The sequence below is a fragment of the Microchirus variegatus genome (genome assembly GCF_963457635.1).
Source record: "Microchirus variegatus genome assembly, chromosome: 1".
NCBI lineage: Eukaryota > Metazoa > Chordata > Actinopteri > Pleuronectiformes > Soleidae > Microchirus > Microchirus variegatus.
The window spans coordinates 40,491,070-40,515,634 of NC_139802.1; the positions used below are offsets into that span (position 1 = coordinate 40,491,070).

At 36.6% G+C, this 24,565-nt stretch overlaps 1 protein-coding gene across 2 annotated transcripts in view; it reads right to left on the reverse strand.

The window, feature by feature from the left end:
• Positions 1–330: 330 nt before the first annotated feature.
• Positions 331–24,565, reverse strand: part of adamts6 (ADAM metallopeptidase with thrombospondin type 1 motif, 6) — a gene marked incomplete at both ends in the record, with an annotated part of 90,911 nt that continues 66,676 nt past the window's right edge. For both annotated transcript variants that reach the window (XM_083887815.1, XM_083887816.1), the window contains 4 exons: positions 331–440; positions 19,264–19,420; positions 23,476–23,652; positions 23,743–23,947. In XM_083887815.1, coding sequence (XP_083743941.1) covers positions 331–440; positions 19,264–19,420; positions 23,476–23,652; positions 23,743–23,947 — 649 coding nt within the window. The remainder of the gene's footprint in view (positions 441–19,263; positions 19,421–23,475; positions 23,653–23,742; positions 23,948–24,565) is intronic.

A 24,565-nucleotide genomic window follows, 5' to 3' on the forward strand; every position in this document is an offset into this window, starting at 1 on the left:
AATAACATCACCAACTCACAATCTTCCAAGTTCCACTTCACAGAAGTGAAAATTAAAAACAACAACAACGACGACGACGACGACAACAAACGGTTTGTCTCAGCATCGTGAGCTGAGCAGTGGTTTGGATTCCACCTAGGATGGAGGGGGGGGGGGGGAAGGAGGATCAGATTATGAAACAGGGAAGTTCTTACTCCTCTCCAGAGTTTTGCTGTCCAGTCTGCCCTGTTTCCTTCCTTCTTCTCTCTCTTTCAGTGCTGTGTCAGCCTCCCTCCATCTTTGCTCTTGCCGCCTTCTTCTTCTTCTTCTTCTCCTCGTGTGCTCCGAGCGTCAGTGTCCCTGGCAGGTCTTGCAGCACATCTGTCTGAAGTACGCTCGACTGCAGAACTTGAACTTCAGCACCAGCGGGCAGTAGGCCACTTTGTTTACATCTTTGCATTCTGCACACAGAGAGAGAGAGAGAATGAGAGAAGAGTAATTTAATATGTTTCAAACTTGTTTTCAATGTTTTTGTGTAACAGGTGAATCGCTTCTAGCTACACGTTTCACCCAGAGGTGAACTTCTTCATTCTGGAGGAATGTAATTTTTTTTTTACGTTTGGTCTCCATCATGTCTGCCAGGTTAGGCTTCTTTGTGTTTTTTATTGTATTTGATTGTTGTAAATGAACGATGCAATGATGTCATCGTTGTGTGTCCTTGTTTTCTAATTAAAAGAAAAAAGATGTCTCTCTGCAGTTTGTACAACATGAACCAAAACTGACTAAATCAGTTAGGCACCATTATAATTGGCGCTGGAGCCATATTATTATGTTTAAGACATACTTAAGATATCAAATAAAAAATGACCCTATAATAATGTATTGTTCCTACTACTGAAGAGAATAAGTTTATGTTACTTTTAATAGGAGAAATATTCAAACTTGGGGAAAGGGGTGACTACAAATACATGTTTTACACTCAGGACACTCATCACTGCCGCACTGCATCACTGACTCCATTGTAAGATTAAAACGAGAAAAGCACTCTGAGAGCGCAGACCTCCACCAAGGCACCCGGACACCCTTTTTTGTCAAATTTTGGACGACACACTAACCTATGAATTTTTTTTGTGTCACATTTTGGAAGACATAGTGTAGTATGACGCTTTTGTCATATTTTAGACCAAAACATAAAAAAATAAAAATAGTCGCATTTTAGAAGACATAGTATGACTTTTTGTCAAATCTTGGACCATAAACCTTTTTTTTCAAAAAAATTGCAAAATTTTGAACAGCATTGTATCGTATGACGTTTGTGTACATTTTTGGAAGACATAGTATAGTATAAGATTTTTGTCAAATTTTGGACCAAATTTATTTTTTCTTAAAATGGTCAAACTTTGGATGACATAGTATAGTTTGTTGTTTTTGTCAAATTTTGGACAAATTTTTTTTTTCTAAAAATTATTAAATTTTAGATGTCATATTATAGTATGATGTTTTTCACAAATTTTGTGCCAAATTTTTTTTCTTCTGAGAAATGGTAAAATTTTGGACGTCATAATATAGTATGACATTTTGGTCGACGACATAGTATAGTATGACGTTTTGTCACATTTTGGGCAAAAAAAAAAATATTCTAAAAAATGTACAGATTTTGGACGACATAGTATGACGTTTTTGTCAAATTTTGGACCACAATTTTTTTCTAAAATATGGTGAGATTTTAGACAACATGTGCCACACAGAGCCCTGACACAGCCAGGATATGAACCCGCAATTTATAGCTTGAAAGACAAGTGTCTTAACCACTACACCAATGTGTGGGTCAGATTTCAGATGACAGAGCATAATATGAAGTTTTGGTCGACGACATAGTATAGTATGAATGTTTGTCACATTTGGGCTAAAAAAATGTTTCCAAAATTTTTACAGATTTTGGCCGACATAGTGTAGTATGACATTGAGGTCGACGACATAGTATAGTATGACGTTTTGGTCACATTTTGGGCTAAAAAAAAGACATTTCAAAAAATTTACAGATTTTGGACGACATAGTATAGTATGACGTTTTTGTCAAATTTTGGACCCAAATTATTATTTTTTTTAAATGGTCAGATTTTGGAGGGAATAGTGTAGTATGATATTGAGGTCGACGACATAGTATAGTATGACGTTTTGTCACATTTTGGGCTAAGAAAATGTTTACAAAATGTTTACAGATTTTGGACCAAATTTTTTTTTTCAAAAGAATGGTCAGATTTTGGACCAAATAGTGTAGTATGACATTGAGGTCGAGGAAATAGTATAGTATGATGTTTTGGTCACATTTTGGGCTAAAAAACAATTATTTTTTAAAAAATGATCAGATTTTGAACGACATAGTATGACCTTTCTGTCAAATTTTGGACCAACATCTTTTTTTCCAAAAAATTGTCATATTTTGGAGCAAATAGCATAGTATGACATTGAGGTCGATGACATAGTATAGTATGACGTTTTCTCACATTTGGGCTAAAAAAAATGTTTCCAAAATTTTTACAGATTTTGGCCGACATAGTGTAGTATGACATTGAGGTCGACGACATAGTATAGTATGACGTTTTGGTCACATTTTGGGCTAAAAAGAGACATTTCAAAAAATTTACAGATTTTGGACGACATAGTATAGTATGACGTTTTTGTCAAATTTTGGACCCAAATTATTTTTTTTTTTAAATGGTCAGATTTTGGAGGGAATAGTGTAGTATGATATTGAGGTCGACGACATAGTATAGTATGACGTTTTGTCACATTTTGGGCTAAAAAAATGTTTACAAAATGTTTACAGATTTTGGACCAATTTTTTTTTTCAAAAAAATGGTCAGATTTTGGAGGAAATAGTGTAGTATGACATTGATGTCGAGGACATAGTATAGTATGATGTTTTGGTCACATTTTGGGCTAAAAACAATTATTTTTTAAAAAATGATCAGATTTTGAACGACATAGTATGACCTTTCTGTCAAATTTTGGACCAACATTTTTTTTCCAAAAAATTGTCATATTTTGGAGCAAATAGCATAGTATGACATTGAGGTCGACGACATAGTATAGTATGACGTTTTCTCACATTTGGGCTAAAAAAAATGTTTCCAAAATTTTTACAGATTTTGGACGACATAGTATAGTATGACATTGAGGTCGATGACATAGTATAGTATGACATTTTTGTCAAGTTTTGGACCAAAAAAATGTTTTTCAAATAAAAGGATAGATTTCGGACGACATAGTATAGTATGTCCTTATTGTTAAATTTTGGACCAACATTTTTTTTCAAAAAATGGTAACATTTTGGACGAAATAGTGAAGTATGAGATTGAGGTCAACGACAAAATTGAGACGTTGGATTAGCTCAAATGGTTGAGCACCCAACCTGCCCATGTGTTGAGGCTATAGTCCTTGCTATAGACAGCTTTGCCTCCTGTCTCTCTCCCCTAAACGATCCGTTAGAAAGGCAAAAACGCCCCAAAAAAATATTGCCCAATTTTGGACGACATAGTATAGTATGACGTTTTTGCCAAGTTTTGGACCAAATTGTTTTTTCAAAAAAATGGTCAGATTTTGCACGAAATAGTGTAGTATGACATTGAGGTCGACAACATAGTATAGTATGACGTTTTTGTCAAGTTTTGGACCAAATTGTTTTTTCAAAAAAATGGTCAGATTTGGACGACATAGTATAGTATGTTGTTTTTGTCAAATTTTGGTCCACATTTTTTTTTCAAAAAAGGGTCACATTTTGGACGAAATAGTATAGTATGACGTACTACATAGTATAGTATGATGTTTTTGTCGTTTTGGACCAAAAAAATGTCATTGTTTTTGGACGACATAGTATAGTATGTCGTTTTTGTCAAATTTTGGACCCAATTTTTTTTTCAAAAAATTGTCACATTTTGGACGACATAGTATAGTATAACGTACTGCATAGTATAGTATGACGTTTTTGTCAAGTTTTGGACCATAAAAATGTTTTTCAAAAAAATGGTCAGATTTTGGACGACATAGTATAGTTTGTCGTTTTTGTCAAAATTTTGGACCAAATTGTTTTTTCAAAAAATTGTCACATTTTGGACGACATAGTATAGTATAACGTACTATATAGTATAGTATGACGTTTTTGTCAAGTTTTGGACCATAAAAATGTTTTTTCAAAAAATGGTCACATTTTGGACGACATAGTATAGTATAACGTACTACATAGTATAGTATGATGTTTTTGTAAAGTTTTGGACCATAAAAATGTTTTCCAAAAAATGGTCAGATTTTGGACGACATAGTATAGTATGTCCTTATTGTCAAATTTTGGACCAACATTTTTTTTCAAAAAAAAAATTAGTGATTAGTGAAGTATGAAATTGAGGTCGACAACATAGTATAGTATGACGTTTTTGTCAAGTTTTGGACCAAATTGTTTTTTCAAAAAAATTGTCACATTTTGGACGAAATAGTGTAGTATGATATTGAGGGCGACGACTAAATCAAGACATTGGATTAGCTCAAATGGTAGAGCACCCAACTTGCCCGTGTGTTGAGGCTATAGTCCTTGCTATAGACAACCCTGGTTCAAATCCCACACCGAGCAGTTTTTCATGCATGTCATTCCCCAGCTTTGCCTCCTGTCTCTCTCCCCTATATGATCCGTTAAAAAGGCAAAAACGCCCCAAAAAAATATTGCCCAATTTTGGACAACATAGTATAGTACGACGTTTTTGTCAAATTTTGGACCAAATTGTTTTTTCAAAAAAATGGTCAGATTTGGACGACATAGTATAGTATGTCGTTTTTGTCAAATTTTGGTCCAAATTTTTTTTCCAAAACATTGTCACATTTTGGACGAAATAGTATAGTATGACGTACTACATAGTATAGTATGATGTATTTGTCAAGTTTTGGACCAAAAAAATGTTTTTCAAAAAAATTGTCAAACTTTGGACGACATAGTCTAGTATGACGTTTTTGTCAAATTTTGGACCACAATTTTTTTCTAAAATATGGTGAGATTTTAGACAACATGTGCCACACAGAGCCCTGACACAGCCAGGATATGAACCCGCAATTTATAGCTTGAAAGACAAGTGTCTTAACCACTACACCAATGTGTGGGTCAGATTTCAGATGACAGAGCATAATATGAAGTTTTGGTCGACGACATAGTATAGTATGACATTGAGGTCGACGACATAGTATAGTATGAATGTTTGTCACATTTGGGCTAAAAAAATGTTTCCAAAATTTTTACAGATTTTGGCCGACATAGTGTAGTATGACATTGAGGTCGACGACATAGTATAGTATGACGTTTTGGTCACATTTTGGGCTAAAAAAAAGACATTTCAAAAAATTTACAGATTTTGGACGACATAGTATAGTATGACGTTTTTGTCAAATTTTGGACCCAAATTATTATTTTTTTTAAATGGTCAGATTTTGGAGGGAATAGTGTAGTATGATATTGAGGTCGACGACATAGTATAGTATGACGTTTTGTCACATTTTGGGCTAAGAAAATGTTTACAAAATGTTTACAGATTTTGGACCAAATTTTTTTTTTCAAAAGAATGGTCAGATTTTGGACCAAATAGTGTAGTATGACATTGAGGTCGAGGAAATAGTATAGTATGATGTTTTGGTCACATTTTGGGCTAAAAAACAATTATTTTTTAAAAAATGATCAGATTTTGAACGACATAGTATGACCTTTCTGTCAAATTTTGGACCAACATCTTTTTTTCCAAAAAATTGTCATATTTTGGAGCAAATAGCATAGTATGACATTGAGGTCGATGACATAGTATAGTATGACGTTTTCTCACATTTGGGCTAAAAAAAATGTTTCCAAAATTTTTACAGATTTTGGCCGACATAGTGTAGTATGACATTGAGGTCGACGACATAGTATAGTATGACGTTTTGGTCACATTTTGGGCTAAAAAGAGACATTTCAAAAAATTTACAGATTTTGGACGACATAGTATAGTATGACGTTTTTGTCAAATTTTGGACCCAAATTATTTTTTTTTTTAAATGGTCAGATTTTGGAGGGAATAGTGTAGTATGATATTGAGGTCGACGACATAGTATAGTATGACGTTTTGTCACATTTTGGGCTAAAAAAATGTTTACAAAATGTTTACAGATTTTGGACCAATTTTTTTTTTCAAAAAAATGGTCAGATTTTGGAGGAAATAGTGTAGTATGACATTGATGTCGAGGACATAGTATAGTATGATGTTTTGGTCACATTTTGGGCTAAAAACAATTATTTTTTAAAAAATGATCAGATTTTGAACGACATAGTATGACCTTTCTGTCAAATTTTGGACCAACATTTTTTTTCCAAAAAATTGTCATATTTTGGAGCAAATAGCATAGTATGACATTGAGGTCGACGACATAGTATAGTATGACGTTTTCTCACATTTGGGCTAAAAAAAATGTTTCCAAAATTTTTACAGATTTTGGACGACATAGTATAGTATGACATTGAGGTCGATGACATAGTATAGTATGACATTTTTGTCAAGTTTTGGACCAAAAAAATGTTTTTCAAATAAAAGGATAGATTTCGGACGACATAGTATAGTATGTCCTTATTGTTAAATTTTGGACCAACATTTTTTTTCAAAAAATGGTAACATTTTGGACGAAATAGTGAAGTATGAGATTGAGGTCAACGACAAAATTGAGACGTTGGATTAGCTCAAATGGTTGAGCACCCAACCTGCCCATGTGTTGAGGCTATAGTCCTTGCTATAGACAAACCAGGTTCAAATCCCACACCGAAAGGTTTTTCATGCATGTCATTCCCCAGCTTTGCCTCCTGTCTCTCTCCCCTAAACGATCCGTTAGAAAGGCAAAAACGCCCCAAAAAAATATTGCCCAATTTTGGACGACATAGTATAGTATGACGTTTTTGCCAAGTTTTGGACCAAATTGTTTTTTCAAAAAAATGGTCAGATTTTGCACGAAATAGTGTAGTATGACATTGAGGTCGACAACATAGTATAGTATGACGTTTTTGTCAAGTTTTGGACCAAATTGTTTTTTCAAAAAAATGGTCAGATTTGGACGACATAGTATAGTATGTTGTTTTTGTCAAATTTTGGTCCACATTTTTTTTTCAAAAAAGGGTCACATTTTGGACGAAATAGTATAGTATGACGTACTACATAGTATAGTATGATGTTTTTGTCGTTTTGGACCAAAAAAATGTCATTGTTTTTGGACGACATAGTATAGTATGTCGTTTTTGTCAAATTTTGGACCCAATTTTTTTTTCAAAAAATTGTCACATTTTGGACGACATAGTATAGTATAACGTACTGCATAGTATAGTATGACGTTTTTGTCAAGTTTTGGACCATAAAAATGTTTTTCAAAAAAATGGTCAGATTTTGGACGACATAGTATAGTTTGTCGTTTTTGTCAAAATTTTGGACCAAATTGTTTTTTCAAAAAATTGTCACATTTTGGACGACATAGTATAGTATAACGTACTATATAGTATAGTATGACGTTTTTGTCAAGTTTTGGACCATAAAAATGTTTTTTCAAAAAATGGTCACATTTTGGACGACATAGTATAGTATAACGTACTACATAGTATAGTATGATGTTTTTGTAAAGTTTTGGACCATAAAAATGTTTTCCAAAAAATGGTCAGATTTTGGACGACATAGTATAGTATGTCCTTATTGTCAAATTTTGGACCAACATTTTTTTTCAAAAAAAAAATTAGTGATTAGTGAAGTATGAAATTGAGGTCGACAACATAGTATAGTATGACGTTTTTGTCAAGTTTTGGACCAAATTGTTTTTTCAAAAAAATTGTCACATTTTGGACGAAATAGTGTAGTATGATATTGAGGGCGACGACTAAATCAAGACATTGGATTAGCTCAAATGGTAGAGCACCCAACTTGCCCGTGTGTTGAGGCTATAGTCCTTGCTATAGACAACCCTGGTTCAAATCCCACACCGAGCAGTTTTTCATGCATGTCATTCCCCAGCTTTGCCTCCTGTCTCTCTCCCCTATATGATCCGTTAAAAAGGCAAAAACGCCCCAAAAAAATATTGCCCAATTTTGGACAACATAGTATAGTACGACGTTTTTGTCAAATTTTGGACCAAATTGTTTTTTCAAAAAAATGGTCAGATTTGGACGACATAGTATAGTATGTCGTTTTTGTCAAATTTTGGTCCAAATTTTTTTTCCAAAACATTGTCACATTTTGGACGAAATAGTATAGTATGACGTACTACATAGTATAGTATGATGTATTTGTCAAGTTTTGGACCAAAAAAATGTTTTTCAAAAAAATTGTCAAACTTTGGACGACATAGTATAGTATGTCGTTTTTGTCAAATTTTGGACCCAATTTTTTTTTCAAAAAATTGTCACATTTTGGACGACATAGTATAGTATGACGTTTTTGTCAAGTTTTGGACCATAAAAATGTTTTTCAAAAAAATGGTCAGATTTTGGACGACATAGTATAGTATGTCGTTTTTGTCAAAATTTTGGACCAAATTGTTTTTTCAAAATTGTCACATTTTGGACGACATAGTATAGTATAACGTACTACATAGTATAGTATGATGTTTTTGTCAAGTTTTGGACGATAAAAATGTTTGTCGTCCAAAATCTGATAATTTTTTTGAAATAGTAAAGTATGACGTTTTTGTCAAATTTTGGACCAAATTGTTTTTTCAAAAAAGGGTCACATTTTGGACGAAATAGTATAGTATGTCCTTTTTGTCAAATTTTGGACCCAATTTTTTTTTCAAAAAATGGTCACATTTTGGACGACATAGTATAGTATAACGTACTACATAGTATAGTATGACGTTTTTGTCAAGTTTTGGACCATAAAAATGTTTTTCAAAAAAATGGTCAGATTTTGGACGACATAGTATAGTATGTCGTTTTTGTCAAAATTTTGGACCAAATTGTTTTTTCAAAAAAGGGTCACATTTTGGACGAAATAGTATAGTATGTCGTTTTTGTCAAATTTTGGACCCAATTTTTTTTTCAAAAAAGTGTCACATTTTGGACGACATAGTATAGTATGACGTTTTTGTCAAGTTTTGGACCATAAAAATGTTTTTCAAAAAAATGGTCAGATTTTGCACGAAATAGTGTAGTATGATATTGAGGGCGACAACTAAATCAAGACATTGGATTAGCTCAAATGGTAGAGCACCCAACTTGCCCGTGTGTTGAGGCTATAGTCCTTGCTATAGACCAGTGGTTCCCAACCTTTTTCTTAAGGGACCCATATTTTTACCATTGTAAATTTTGGTGACCCCCCCCCCCCATGAAAAATAAAATAAGGAACATCATAACTTCTTTTACATTAAATACTTTATTATATTTCAGTAATTTCATAACAGCATGAAACAATGAGGATAACCTGTCTATACTTCTTCAGAACTTAGGCCTATTTTTAAAAACACAATTTTCTTTATTAGGCCCTATATTTCAATTATTACCTGCTTGACTAAAAAAACAGCAACAGCATGAAACAATGAGGATAACCTGTCTATACTTCTTCAGAACCTAGGCCTAATTTTAAAAACACAATTTCCTTTATTAGGCCCTATGTTTCAATTATTACCTGCTTGAATAAAAAAACAGCAACAGCATGGAGCAATGAGGAAAAACATGTGTAAAATGACCACATAAACTTCAGAACTTGTACTAGGAACACATTTTTCGTTGTATTATGATCATCTTTTCATTTCACTTTCATACATACCAGGCAGCCTAGCTTTTAATGAGAGCTCTGACACTGTATTTCTTGAGCCAGTGATGGGATGTCTGGTGTGACTTTGGTAACAGCCAAACGAAAGTCACTGTGCACATCAAGTCTGTTGCGTGCCTTTGTTTTTATGGTGACCAGAGCGCTGAAAGCAGTCTCTGACAGGTATGTTGTGGCAAATGGCAAGATGAATCTGGTGGTTGCATGATGAGCAAGCCTAGGAGCGACTCCTGGCCCTTTCACAAGCCAAAACCGCTTGTATCCATGCTCATCATAGAATCGCTTGCAGAGAGAGTTGGACTTTATATCCATGAGCTCATCCTCAGCCTGGAGGTGCTCCACATCTTCTTCTTTAGCGAGAAATGGGTCCATCACCCATGCGTCTTTTGAGACATGTTCATTAATATCCGAAAAACGCGAGTGCATATCCTCTTGAAGCTGCTCCATGTGGCGGGTGAATTGTCTGGCCAAAGCATCAGATAACTTCCCCCCTGACTGTTGTTGTAGCAAGGGAAACTGTTGCAGGTCCCCCTTTCCCAGTTTATTCTTCCTGTACTCCACTTTACGCACAAACGCATCCACTGCCTCTTTGCACTCCATTACGTTGGCATCCGCGCCCTGCATGCGTTTGTTTGCCTCGTTGTACAGACTGAATATCTCCGCAAGATATGAAGTCTTAATGAGAAACTCGTCGGTCATTTCGTCGGATAGTTTCTGGTTATGAACGGCTAAGAATTCACTTATTTGGTTTTTAAGTTCCATGAAACGCACCAACACTCTGCCGCGGGAAAGCCAGCGCACTTCGGTGTGGAGGAGAAGTGTCTGGTGCGCCTCATCCTCACACAGCTGTGCAAAGATCCTTTTGTTGACCGGGCGAGCTTTAATAAAGTTGACTATTTTGACCACAGTCTTTAAGGTTACGTCCAGGTCTTCACAGAGGTGTTTGGCAGCCAGTGCGTGTCTGTGTATCATGCAGTGAAACACTAAACAGTGCGGAGCCTTCTCCTTCAAACGGCTGTTGAAGCCCTTATTTTTCCCCATCATTGCGGCGGCTCCATCTGTGCAGCATGCAACTATATTTTCATAGGGAATATTGTGCCTTGTGAAGTACGTGTCGACTACACCGAAAATATCCTCTCCTCTTGTGGTGGCTGTGAGATTAACAGACATAAGAATGTCTTGTTTAAGCTCAGTTTCCTCAATGTACTGTACATACACAATGAGAATTGCTTCCTCTGCCACAGTGGTAGTTTCATCCAGCTGGATTGAAAACGGGCGTGTCCTGATTTTTTCAACGAGTGTCTTCTCAACGTTCCCTGCCATTCTGTCGATCCTGTCTTTCACTGTGTTGTTGGATAGTGGTACAGTCTTAAATTTGTTAGCCACCTGCGGTCCACACAGTATCTCAGCCATTTTAATGCACGCAGGTTTAATCAGTGTTTCGCCGATGTTGTGTGGCTTTTTTGCTTGGGCAATTAGGAGAGAGCACTCAAGGGATGCAACCGTTGCCTGCCTCTGGTCGCTTCCTGCCCTGAAGAAACTCTCCTTTATGTTTTGGGGCCTGCTAGTGACAACAAGCTCTCTTTTTCGGATGAAAAACTCTTTGGGTTTACCCACCGTCTCGGGATGTTTAGTTGTCTGGTGTCGCCTCAGCTTGCAGGGCTTCAAACTTTCATTTGCCAGTTTCTCGTGGCAAAATATACATTCAGCTCTAATTTTATCCATTGCTTCTATGAAGCCAAACTCAATATAACTTTCTTGGAAGCCCCTCTTTTTCTTTTTGACATTTTCCGCAGTCTCCTCTACCTGACGCTTCGCCATCTCTGCCTGAGCTTTGTTTATGTTGCTAGGCAATGGCTGCTGCACGAGAGGCGTTCACGTCACACAGGAATGCTCTGTTCCTCGTGATATCGGCCTATAACTTATTTGTTTACCTATTTAAATACACGAATAAATGTTTAATGTGGCCCTTGAATTTAGTTGATTTTGTCACATATATATGAATTAAACACTTACTCATTTATTTAACATTTTAATTACATTAAAATTATTAAACCCCTTAAAATCAAGAGGGCTTCGCGACCCCCCCTGGATCTTTGGCGCCCCCCTCAGGGGGTCGGGCCCCCCCGGTTGGGAACCACTGCTATAGACAACCCTGGTTCAAATCCCACACCGAGCAGTTTTTCATGCATGTCATTCCCCAGCTTTGCCTCCTGTCTCTCTCCCCTATATGATCCGTTAAAAAGGCAAAAACGCCCCAAAAAAATATTGCCCAATTTTGGACAACATAGTATAGTACGACGTTTTTGTCAAATTTTGGACCAAATTGTTTTTTCAAAAAAATGGTCAGATTTGGACGACATAGTATAGTATGTCGTTTTTGTCAAATTTTGGTCCAAATTTTTTTTCCAAAATTTTTTCACATTTTGGACGAAATAGTATAGTATGACGTACTACATAGTATAGTATGATGTATTTGTCAAGTTTTGGACCAAAAAAATGTTTTTCAAAAAAATTGTCAAACTTTGGACGACATAGTATAGTATGACGTTTTTGTCAAGTTTTGGACCATAAAAATGTTTTTCAAAAAAATGGTCAGATTTTGGACGACATAGTATAGTATGTCGTTTTTGTCAAAATTTTGGACCAAATTGTTTTTTCAAAATTGTCACATTTTGGACGACATAGTATAGTATAACGTACTACATAGTATAGTATGATGTTTTTGTCGAGTTTTGGACGATAAAAATGTTTGTCGTCCAAAATCTGATAAATTTTTTGAAATAGTATAGTATGAAGTTTTTGTCAAATTTTGGACCAAATTGTTTTTTCAAAAAAGGGTCACATTTTGGACGAAATAGTATAGTATGTCGTTTTTGTCAAATTTTGGACCCAATTTTTTTTTCAAAAAATGGTCACATTTTGGACGACATAGTATAGTATAACGTACTACATAGTAAAGTGTGACGTTTTTGTCAAGTTTTGGACCATAAAAATGTTTTTCAAAAAAATGGTCAGATTTTGGACGACATAGTATAGTATGTCGTTTTTGTCAAAATTTTGGACCAAATTGTTTTTTCAAAAAAGGGTCACATTTTGGACAAAATAGTATAGTATGTCGTTTTTGTCAAATTTTGGACCCAATTTTTTTTTCAAAAAATTGTCACATTTTGGACGACATAGTATAGTATGACGTTTTTGTCAAGTTTTGGACCATAAAAATGTTTTTCAAAAAAATGGTCAGATTTTGGACGACATAGTATAGTATGTCGTTTTTGTCAAAATTTTGGACCATAAAAATGTTTTTCAAAAAAATGGTCAGATTTTGGACGACATAGTATAGTATGTCTTTTTTGTCAAGTTTTGGACCAAATTGTTTTTTCAAAAAAATTGTCACATTTTGGACGAAATAGTGTAGTATGATATTGAGGGCGACGACTAAATCAAGACATTGGATTAGCTCAAATGGTAGAGCACCCAACTCGCCCGTGTGTTGAGGCTATAGTCCTTGCTATAGACAACCCTGGTTCAAATCCCACACCGAGCAGTTTTTCATGCATGTCATTCCCCAGCTTTGCCTCCTGTCTCTCTCCCCTATATGATCCGTTAAAAAGGCAAAAACGCCCCAAAAAAATATTGCCCAATTTTGGACAACATAGTATAGTACGACGTTTTTGTCAAATTTTGGACCAAATTGTTTTTTCAAAAAAATTGTCAGATTTGGACGACATAGTATAGTATGTCGTTTTTGTCAAATTTTGGTCCAAATTTTTTTTCCAAAACATTGTCACATTTTGGACGAAATAGTATAGTATGACGTACTACATAGTATAGTATGATGTATTTGTCAAGTTTTGGACCAAAAAAATGTTTTTCAAAAAAATTGTCAAACTTTGGACGACATAGTATAGTATGTCGTTTTTGTCAAATTTTGGACCCAATTTTTTTTTCAAAAAATTGTCACATTTTGGACGACATAGTATAGTATGACGTTTTTGTCAAGTTTTGGACCATAAAAATGTTTTTCAAAAAAATTGTCAGATTTTGGACGACATAGTATAGTATGTCGTTTTTGTCAAAATTTTGGACCAAATTGTTTTTTCAAAATTGTCACATTTTGGACGACATAGTATAGTATAACGTACTACATAGTATAGTATGATGTTTTTGTCAAGTTTTGGACGATAAAAATGTTTGTCGTCCAAAATCTGATAATTTTTTTGAAATAGTAAAGTATGACGTTTTTGTCAAATTTTGGACCAAATTGTTTTTTCAAAAAAGGGTCACATTTTGGACGAAATAGTATAGTATGTCCTTTTTGTCAAATTTTGGACCCAATTTTTTTTTCAAAAAATGGTCACATTTTGGACGACATAGTATAGTATAACGTACTACATAGTATAGTATGACGTTTTTGTCAAGTTTTGGACCATAAAAATGTTTTTCAAAAAAATGGTCAGATTTTGGACGACATAGTATAGTATGTCGTTTTTGTCAAAATTTTGGACCAAATTGTTTTTTCAAAAAAGGGTCACATTTTGGACGAAATAGTATAGTATGTCGTTTTTGTCAAATTTTGGACCCAATTTTTTTTTCAAAAAAGTGTCACATTTTGGACGACATAGTATAGTATGAGGTTTTTGTCAAGTTTTGGACCATAAAAATGTTTTTCAAAAAAATGGTCAGATTTTGGACGACATAGTATAGTATAACGTACTACATAGTATAGTATGATGTTTTTGTCAAGTTTTGGACCATAAAAAAGTTTTTCAAAAAAATTATCAGATTTTGGACGACATAGTATAGTATGTCGTTTTTGTCGAATTTTGGAACCAATTTTTTTTTCAAAAAATTGTCACATTTTGGACGACATAGTATAGTATGACGTTATTGTCATGTTTTGGACCATAAAAATGTTTTTCAAAAAAATGGTCAGATTTTGGACGACATAGTATAGTATGTCGTTTTTGTCAAAATTTTGGACCAAATTGTTTTTTCAAAAAATGGTCACATTTTGGACGACATAGTATAGTATAACGTACTACATAGTATAGTATGATGTTTTTGTCAAGTTTTGGACCATAAAAAAGTTTTTCAAAAAAATTATCAGATTTTGGACGACATAGTATAGTATGATGTACTACATAGTATAGTATGATGTTTTTGTCAAGTTTTGGACCAGAAAACTGTTTTTCAAAAAAATGGTCAGATTTTGGACGACATAGTATAGTATAACGTTTTTGTCAAGTTTTGGACCAAATTGTTTTTTCAAAAGAATGGTCAGATTTTGCACGAAATAGTGTAGTATGACATTGAGGTCGACAACATAGTATAGTATGACGTTTTTGTCAAGTTTTGGACCAAAAAAACGTTTTTCAAAAAAATGGTCAGATTTTGGACAACATAGTATATAATATGTAATTTTTGTCAAATATTGGTCCAAATTTTTTTTTCAAAAAAGGGTCACATTTTGGACCAAATAGTATAGTATGACGTACTGCATTTGGACTAAAAAACTGTTTTTCAAAAAAATGGTCAGATTTTGGACGACATAGTATAGTATGTCATTTTTGTCAAATTTTGGACCAAAAAAATGTTTTTCAAAAAAATTGTCAGATTTTGGACGACATAGTATAGTATGTCGTTTTTGTCAAATTTTGGACCCAATTCTTTTTTCAAAAAATGGTCACATTTTGGACGACATAGTATAGTATAACGTACTACATAGTATAGTATGACGTTTTTGTCAAGTTTTGGACCATAAAAATGTTTTTCAAAAAAATGGTCAGATTTTGGACGACATAGTATAGTATGTCCTTTTTGTCAAATTTTGGACCCAATTCTTTTTTCAAAAAATGGTCACATTTTGGACGACATAGTATAGTATAACGTACTACATAGTATAGTATGACGTTTTTGTCAAGTTTTGGACCATAAAAATGTTTTTCAAAAAAATGGTCAGATTTTGGACGACATAGTATAGTATAACGTTTTTGTCAAGTTTTGGACCAAATTGTTTTTTCAAAAGAATGGTCAGATTTTGCACGAAATAGTGTAGTATGACATTGAGGTCGACAACATAGTATAGTATGACGTTTTTGTCAAGTTTTGGACCAAAAAAACGTTTTTCAAAAAAATGGTCAGATTTTGGACGACATAGTATATAATATGTAATTTTTGTCAAATATTGGTCCAAATTTTTTTTTCAAAAAAGGGTCACATTTTGGACCAAATAGTATAGTATGACGTACTGCATTTGGACTAAAAAACTGTTTTTCAAAAAAATGGTCAGATTTTGGACGACATAGTATAGTATGTCATTTTTGTCAAATTTTGGACCAAAAAAATGTTTTTCAAAAAAATTGTCAGATTTTGGACGACATAGTATAGTATGTCGTTTTTGTCAAATTTTGGACCCAATTCTTTTTTCAAAAAATGGTCACATTTTGGACGACATAGTATAGTATAACGTACTACATAGTATAGTATGACGTTTTTGTCAAGTTTTGGACCATAAAAATGTTTTTCAAAAAAATGGTCAGATTTTGGACGACATAGTATAGTATGTCCTTTTTGTCAAATTTTGGACCCAATTCTTTTTTCAAAAAATGGTCACATTTTGGACGACATAGTATAGTATAACGTACTACATAGTATAGTATGACGTTTTTGTCAAGTTTTGGACCATAAAAATGTTTTTCAAAAAAATGGTCAGATTTTGGACGACATAGTATAGTATGATGTTTTTGTAAAAATTTTGGACCAAATTGTTTTTTCAAAAAATGGTCACATTTTGGACGACATAGTATAGTATAACGTACTACATAATATAGTATGAAGTTTTTGTCAAGTTTTGGACCAAAAAACTGTTTTTCAAAAAAATGGTCAGATTTTGCACGAAATAGTGTAGTATGAGATTGAGGTCGACGACGAAATTAAGACTTTGGATTAGCTCAAATGGTAGAGCACTCAACCTGCCCGTGTGTTGAGGCTATAGTCCTTGCTATAGACAACCCTGGTTCAAATCCCACACCGAGCAGTTTTTCATGCATGTCATTCCCCAGCTTTGCCTCCTGTCTCTCTCCCCTATATGATCCGTTAAAAAGGCAAAAACGCCCCAAAAAAATATTCCCCAATTTTGGACGACGTTTTTGTCAAATTTTGGACGAAATTGTTTTTTCAAAAAAATTGTCAGATTTTGGACGACAAAGTATAATATGTCGTTTTTGTCAAGTTTTGGACCAAATTGTTTTTTCAAAAAAATGGTCAGATTTTGGACGACATAGTATAGTATGTAATTTTTGTCAAATATTGGTCCAAATTTTTTTTTCAAAAAAGGGTCACATTTTGGACCAAATAGTATAGTATGACATACTACATAGTATAGTATGATGTTTTTGTCAAGTTTTGGACTAAAAATGGTCAGATTTTGCACGAAATAGTGTAGTATGAGATTGAGGTCGATGACAAAATGACATTGGATTAGCTCAAATGGTAGAGCACCCAACCTGCCTGTGTGTTGAGGCTATAGTCCTTGCAATAGACAACCCAGGTTCAAATCCCACACCGATCAGTTTTTCATGCATGTAATTCCCCAGCTTTGCCTCCTGTCTCTCTCCCCTATACGATCCGTTAAAAAGGCAAAAACGCCCCAAAAAAATATTGTCCAATTTTGGACGACATAGTATAGTATGACGTTTTTGTCAAATTTTGGACCAAATAGTTTTTTCAAAATAATGGTCAGATTTGGACGACATAGTATAGTATGTCGTTTTTGTCAAATTTTGGACCAAAAAAATGTTTTTCAAAAAAATTGTCAGATTTTGAACGACATAGTATGTATGTCGTTTTTGTCAAATTTTGGACCCAATTTTTTTTTCAAAAAATGGTCACATTTTGGACGACATAGTATAGCATAACGTACATCATAGTATAGTATGATGTTTTTGTCAAGTTTTGGACCATAAAAATGTTTTTCAAAAAAATTATCAGATTTTGGACGACATAGTATAGTATGTCGTTTTTGTCAAATTTTGGACCAAACTTTTTTTTCCCCAAAAATGGTCAGATTTTTGAGGAAATAGCATAGTATGACATTGAGGTCGAGGACATAGTATAGTATGACATTTTGTCACATTTTGGGCTAAAGCATTTTTTTTTACAGATTTTGGACAACATAGTATAGTATGCCGTTTTTGTCAAATTTTGGACCAAATGTTTTTTTTTTCAAAAAAATGGTCCGATTTTGGAGGAAATAGTGTAGTATGACATTGAGGTCGACGACATAGTATAGTATGAAGTTTTGTCACATTTTGGGCTAAAAAAAAAAAAATCAAACAATTGACAAACACATTTTTTCAAAAAAAAAATTGAGATTTTGGACAACATACTAAAGTAATACTTTTCTGTCAAATTTTGGGCGACATAATATTCTGTGACTATTTTGTCAAATTTTGTACGACATACTAAACCTCCGCCCATGGATCACGGCCAAATTGAATCACTTGTTCCTGGTCCCATTGCGGTCATTTCCTGAAAATTTCATCCAAATCGGTGTGTGACCTTTCGCATTATGTTGCTACCGGACAGACAAACAAACTCCAGCTAAAAACATATACCTCCTCAATAAGAGGTCAATAAGAGGGACACAGACTCAGACTCACCTGCTGCATCAGCGCTGGTGCATCTCCCTCAGGCTTAAACATAATAAAACTATACTTGGACGCAGAGACTGAGGCTGAGACAGATCCTGGCCTCGTTCACAGAGTGGGATGTCTGCCATCTCCACCATGCACACTCATATACACACACGTACAAACTGCTTGCTGGATGCTGGACAGGCTCTAAATGCCTTATCACGATCAGAGTGTCTTTCCTTATTAGGCTTTGGCCCCTGCTTCCTCAAAGCCAAATGAAACGAGACATTGCCTCACTGCTGTCCGTAAAGGAACAATTAGCCTACAGCTAATCCCATTAGCCAGCCTGTAAACGCTGCTCACGTTTTCCATTCAGCTTAATCGAAAGGCCCTTCTCTATGCATCTGAATAGCCATCCATCATGTGTAAGTGTATATGGAGGCCTGAGCTGTTTGGCTTTGACCAGGAGCCAGCCTCACTGGAAAGATTAATGTAGCTGGCAAAGTGTAGAGGAGTGTGTCATCCAAGTGTGTTTAGGTCATAGTAGAACAGTGAAGATGAAGATGGAGACAGTTCATAGCCATTTCAGTCGGGCTATGCAGATACAGCACAATAGGTGCTCACATAAACCATCTGCCTTTGCATTCGAAGGCAGAGAAAGACCTGCGTCTGTCCGGCGACCACGCCACGTCTTTTTTGTGACCGTGATGAAAACTGCGAGCCGACAGCTCGTCACGCATAACGAACGAGCTGGGCCGGCGCTATTAAAATGTGATGGCAGACTCAGACATGTGCGTGCAATACAGTAGAGATGGGGTACAGTGCGTTGCACTCGTTCTTACCGTCGCCGTTGAGAATGGGGGTGGCGTCACACTTGCTCTCACACTGCTGCATGGTGGGCGGTCGGAGGGACTCGGCGCAATCGTTCGACGGCTGCCCGGTGTACGACAGACACTGCACCGTCCTCATCTGCTGACCCAGGCCGCACTGCGCTGAACACTGTGACAGATGACATCAGGGTGAGACTCAAATGACATTATATGGAGGGAATCCTTGATGTTTGTGCCCTCTTATGCACCCAGACACACATTTAGATATTCTGAGTAATCCCTACACATGAACCAATCATCCAGTCAACACTGCAGCCAGTGAGGAGAGTCCCATTCCCTTTTTTTTTTTTTTCAATTGGCTGCCTCTGAGCGCTGTGTTTCCTAACTCGGAGTAGCCACGTCAAATGTTGCTCACAAGGAGTTTCTCTGCCCAAATAGGCTCATTTTTTTACGCTTGTGTCAGGAGTGAAACAGAACATTACCTCGTGTTTCTCTTCTTAGACCAACATGCGTGAGTGAAGGATGCAGTGGAAAAGAAAGTCAAAGAGGCAAAGCACTCGGAGCAAAACGTCCTCGACTTTTCAGAAATACAGTACTACAGTTTTAATGATAAAAAGTTTTTCCAGAAAATACAGGATATATATATGTATATATATATTTATGTATACATCAGACTAATGTGTGATTGAAAGTTGGTCTCATATCTTCTTCTAGTAAACCTGGCGTTACAGAGCTTTGTCATGGCAGCCATTTCCCAACAACAATAATTCTGGTTCCATACCATTTAGGTTTAAATGGGCCTGCAATTTCTTTGTAAAGTCATTGTCAACAAAACCAAAACAACAACTCTAATGCTGACATGTAAATGACATATTACACCTATATGTTTGTATTTCTTTATTGAAATTATATTGAGACAATTGTTGGGAAACAATAATGTACACAACCACAAATACCATCATATGTAGCCATTGAATCAGTAAGTTATGCGAGTATGGGCTTCAACTCCCTCGTCTTTTTTTGTGCCTTTATTTGGCAGTGGGCACCTTTTCAAAATATGCCAAATTACCTATTAGTCACTCCTGTTTGCAGTTTTCATGGATGCACAGACACTTACGTCTGGGTTATTTTGATTTCGAGCTAAACTTAAAAAATATACGATGCCCAGAAAAGTTCTGGCGTTATAAGTAACATCTCTTTTCTGTGATTTAATCTCACATATGTGGACGTTTGTTCAAGACGGACCCCAAAAAGATGCCATATCTGTGCCTCCATGATCACAACAATGAAGGTGATCAAGGGTTCTTGGTAACACTAATGGTTCCAGTAATAACCATTTTGATCCAGAGAACCCTTTAAAACCCCTTTCCTGAATAAAGGGTTTTAAAAGGGTTCTTGGTGGAATCCTTCAAAAGGGTTCCAGGTGGAAAAAGGTTCTACCTGGAGCCATACACTCTTAGAAATAAAAGTGCTAAGTAGAACCATATAAGGCTCCTCAGCTTGCCCTCATTGGAGAACCCCTTTTGGCTCCAGGTAGAACCTTTTTATAAAGGTTCCACCAAGAACCCTTTTAAAATCCTTTATTCAGGAAAGGGGTTTTAAAGTGTTATCTGGATCAAAATGGTTCTTACTGGAACCTTTAGTGTTACCAAGAACCCTTGAAAAACCCTTTCTTCGGGAAAGTGTTTTTCAGAAGCAAATGGTTCAAGGTAGAACCTCAGCCCTTTTAGAAGAACCCTTATGGAACCATTATTTCTAAGAGTGTATAGTATTTAAAAGTTGCGCATAAAAAAGAGTAATTGGGTCAATTTCAGATAATAACATGGTAAAATTGTTATTTAGGTTGAATAAAGAAGCTTTCTTCACCATATTTTCAACATTGGCTTGATTCCCTCTGAGATGACAAGACTTGATGGACTTGCCTTGACAACGCAATTGTTTTTAGATACATGAAGGAAGTTGTTGTACTGAGCCCAAAATGTGCACCTGCATGTCTATGTCTGACTTCCATCAATGAGCCAGTGATAATAAAAACTTAAGATTGATTATATGAGTGGCCATTAAACTTTTTACAGGAGGATAAAAAAAAGCAAGCAATAAAGTCCAAAATAACAATTACGGAAGGTGCCAACATGCATTTGGCAAAACAACTACAAATAAAGTGGATGTCTTCATAATTAATCTTCATTGGAAAGAACTGAGGGATAACACACCTGTCAGCTATCACTGTGTGTGTGTGTGTGTGTGTGTGTTTGTGTCCAAGTATGAGGGTGTGACGTGAACTCAGCCGTCAACAAATGGCTGCCTCCTGCTGACGAAAGAACTACCAGGCTTTCTGTCACCTTCGCTGATCCTCGCTGGCTGTCTCGGATCAGTGAGCCCACATGTCATCCCTTCCCAATTAGAAAGTCTTTATTAGGGCCTTGCTGCCAGCCATGACAGATGGTGTATGTCAATGGCGTGACTTAAGTGGGATTTGAACCTGGTCTTTTTGGGTCTTGGGAGACCTGGCGTTCTGTAGCTGGCAACAAGCTTCCCTTTCTGATGCTTTGAGGGTGAAGCTAATGATTACAGGCAACAAAAAAAAAAAAAAAAAAAGAGGTGAATGTGGAGGGGAAGGGTTTCTCACATTCACACACACACACAGCACTCTGCAGTGCTTGAGAAAGTGCTGCGTAAGAGCAGACTCCAGCTGTTGCTCTACGAGGTCTTAACAGGGGCTTGGTGTGGCGAGGCGCCCGCTCTTTGATGGTCCACGTTGAGGTTATCCGTCAGGTCTGCTTTGTTTATGGCAGTTATTGGCACTGATTGAATTGTAAAAGTGCGTTATTGACGTTTGCACACACACACACACATGTGGCGGTGACCTAGACTGCCCGACTCTTGACCTCTGACTTGAACAACACAGCGCTGCTGACACCATGACATCGCTCCCTCCACTAGAGAATGAGCGATCCTCTAAACACCAGAGCGCACTGTTTAAAAATTCCACTTTTGCTCTAAATTATTAACAAACGCTACAAAATAACAAGCCATACTTTTTTTTTTTTTGTAGATACAACTTTCCCTGACGCACGTTTTTCTGGCGTCCTCTCGCTAACATGAGTCAGCTGTGTTATAAAGTTCAACAGCTTTTGCTAAGCTCGCTAAGCCATGTCAGGGTGAACCCGAGAACACTACTCCTCGCTCTTCCTCTAAATCGTGTTCCTGGAAGTGATAGAGAAGCCTGGACCGAGGCAGAGATAAAAAATTCAAACAGCCAGAAGTATATTACTGCCACTGATCACACACTTGCAGGCCTGCTGGAGCGCTCACACCAGAACACACACACAAGCACAGCCTCTATCAGAGCAAGCACATGGAATATATCTGTGCATTGTTTGACTCTATCACTCAGCCTGTCCTTCAAAATGACTAACTTGTGAACTTGTTGTTCAAGACAATCACAAAAGTCATGCACAAAGTTGACAAAAAATTACTTTTTGTTCATGGACATGTAGGCGGGAATAAATTTTTTTTGTGTGCGACTCATCAATAATTCCATAAATACCTTTAAAGGCGCCATATGTAAGAATGTGGCCAAAAACGGTTACTGCACTACAGGTTTTTCGTTTTCTCCGCCATTGTAGCTCAGACGTACCTGGCAACCCGTGGTTGCTCGGCAGCGGAGACTCTACTTGCTGCAATGATTGGTAGATGGTGGTAGGTGGCGCCACATGTCCAGGCACCGTTTATCAGTTAGCTCCGTTAGCTGCATTAGCTCCTTAGCGCGCCTACAGTCGAACTGGAGCGGTCTGTTTATTAAACGAAAAAAAGAGCAGCGCTACAAATAACCAGCGTACCTGTGTACTGCGTATGTGTGCCTCTGCTTTTGAAGGTTAGCGTTACTTTAGAGATCCTTCTCCCAGGATGGACAAGGTAGGTACAATACAGTAGAGGCCAATGTAAAGGAACACTCTTAGAAATAAAAGTGCTAAGTAGAACCATATAAGGTTCTTCAGCTTGTCCTCACAGGAGAACCCTTTTTGGTTCCAGGTAGAACCCTTCTAAAACCCTTTATTCAGGAAAGGGGCTTTAAAGGGTTCTCTGGATCAAAATAGTTCTTACTGGAAGGCATTAGTGTCACCAAGAACCCTCAGAAGCAAATGGTTCCAGGTAGAACCTCAGCCCTTATCGAAGAACCCTTTTGGAACCCTTATTTCTAAAGTAGAAGTAACGACTTACCTGTCCCCATTCACCAGGGATCCAGCGAGGAGGAGGACAACGTCCTAAACTGCAGCGGATTCGGACCGGAGGCTTGTTGTGGCTCGGGCAGTGGGCAGGCGGGAAGGTCTTGGTCAGATCGCTGCTCTTACACAAGGCAATGCGGTGCTTATAGCCAGGGCCACATTTAGGTGTACACTAAAGAGGGACAAATACATGTAAGAAGAAGTAGAAGACGGTACGACGGTACTTTAGGCCGAGTAATAGAATATCAGAATATCGTCGTACCTCAGACCAATCGAGAGTGACCCACTTTGGCGGGCAAGACTGGTTGTTGCAGGATTCTTGTTCAATGGGTCGGTGAGTCAGACAGTGGGTGTCCTCCAGCGTCTCCTCCTCGGCGGGGCCGATCTTCCTGATGCACAGGACTGTCCTCGTCCTTGTCCCACCGTCGCACGTCTTCCCGCACTCTGACCAGTCACCAATGAACCACCTGTAGAAGGGAAACGTCTTAAAAGTGGAAAATCAAAGCTAAACGCTCGGTCTGCAAACGCCACTGTGAGTTTTTTTTTTCAATGTTGTTCCTTCAGTTTGATGCCCAGTGACATTCCGGTGACCTATTCTGACACAGTGTCAGCTGGGATTGGCTCCAACTGGCCCACGAACCTCAGAGGATAAGTATTAGAGATACTTCAATGATGACGGATTGAAAGAATGGATGAATGATATATTGTGTCCTGGTGGACAGGTGTTCCAGATTAAGCTTTAGCGTCAAGTGATGGACCATGCCACAACAGGCCCGCTGGGCTTCTGACCTCCACAAAATTTCACCCCCAGTGTTGTTCAATCCGCCATCAACACCCTTCAGAACGAATATCATAAAACGGCCCAGACAACAGCGACTCCAAACACATCCAGCCTGTGCGATATTACATCATCTTGAAGAATGTATACAGAATTAACAACATGTTCAAACATCTGTTAGCTTTCATTACTCCAGCCCATAAAACCGGGGGCCTATTCTAAAACAATTGTGTTTACACGGTCTCCTTTTTTTTTTTTTTTTTTGCCCGGGCCTTTCCCGAGGCTGCATGAGAGCGTTTGTCTTCCG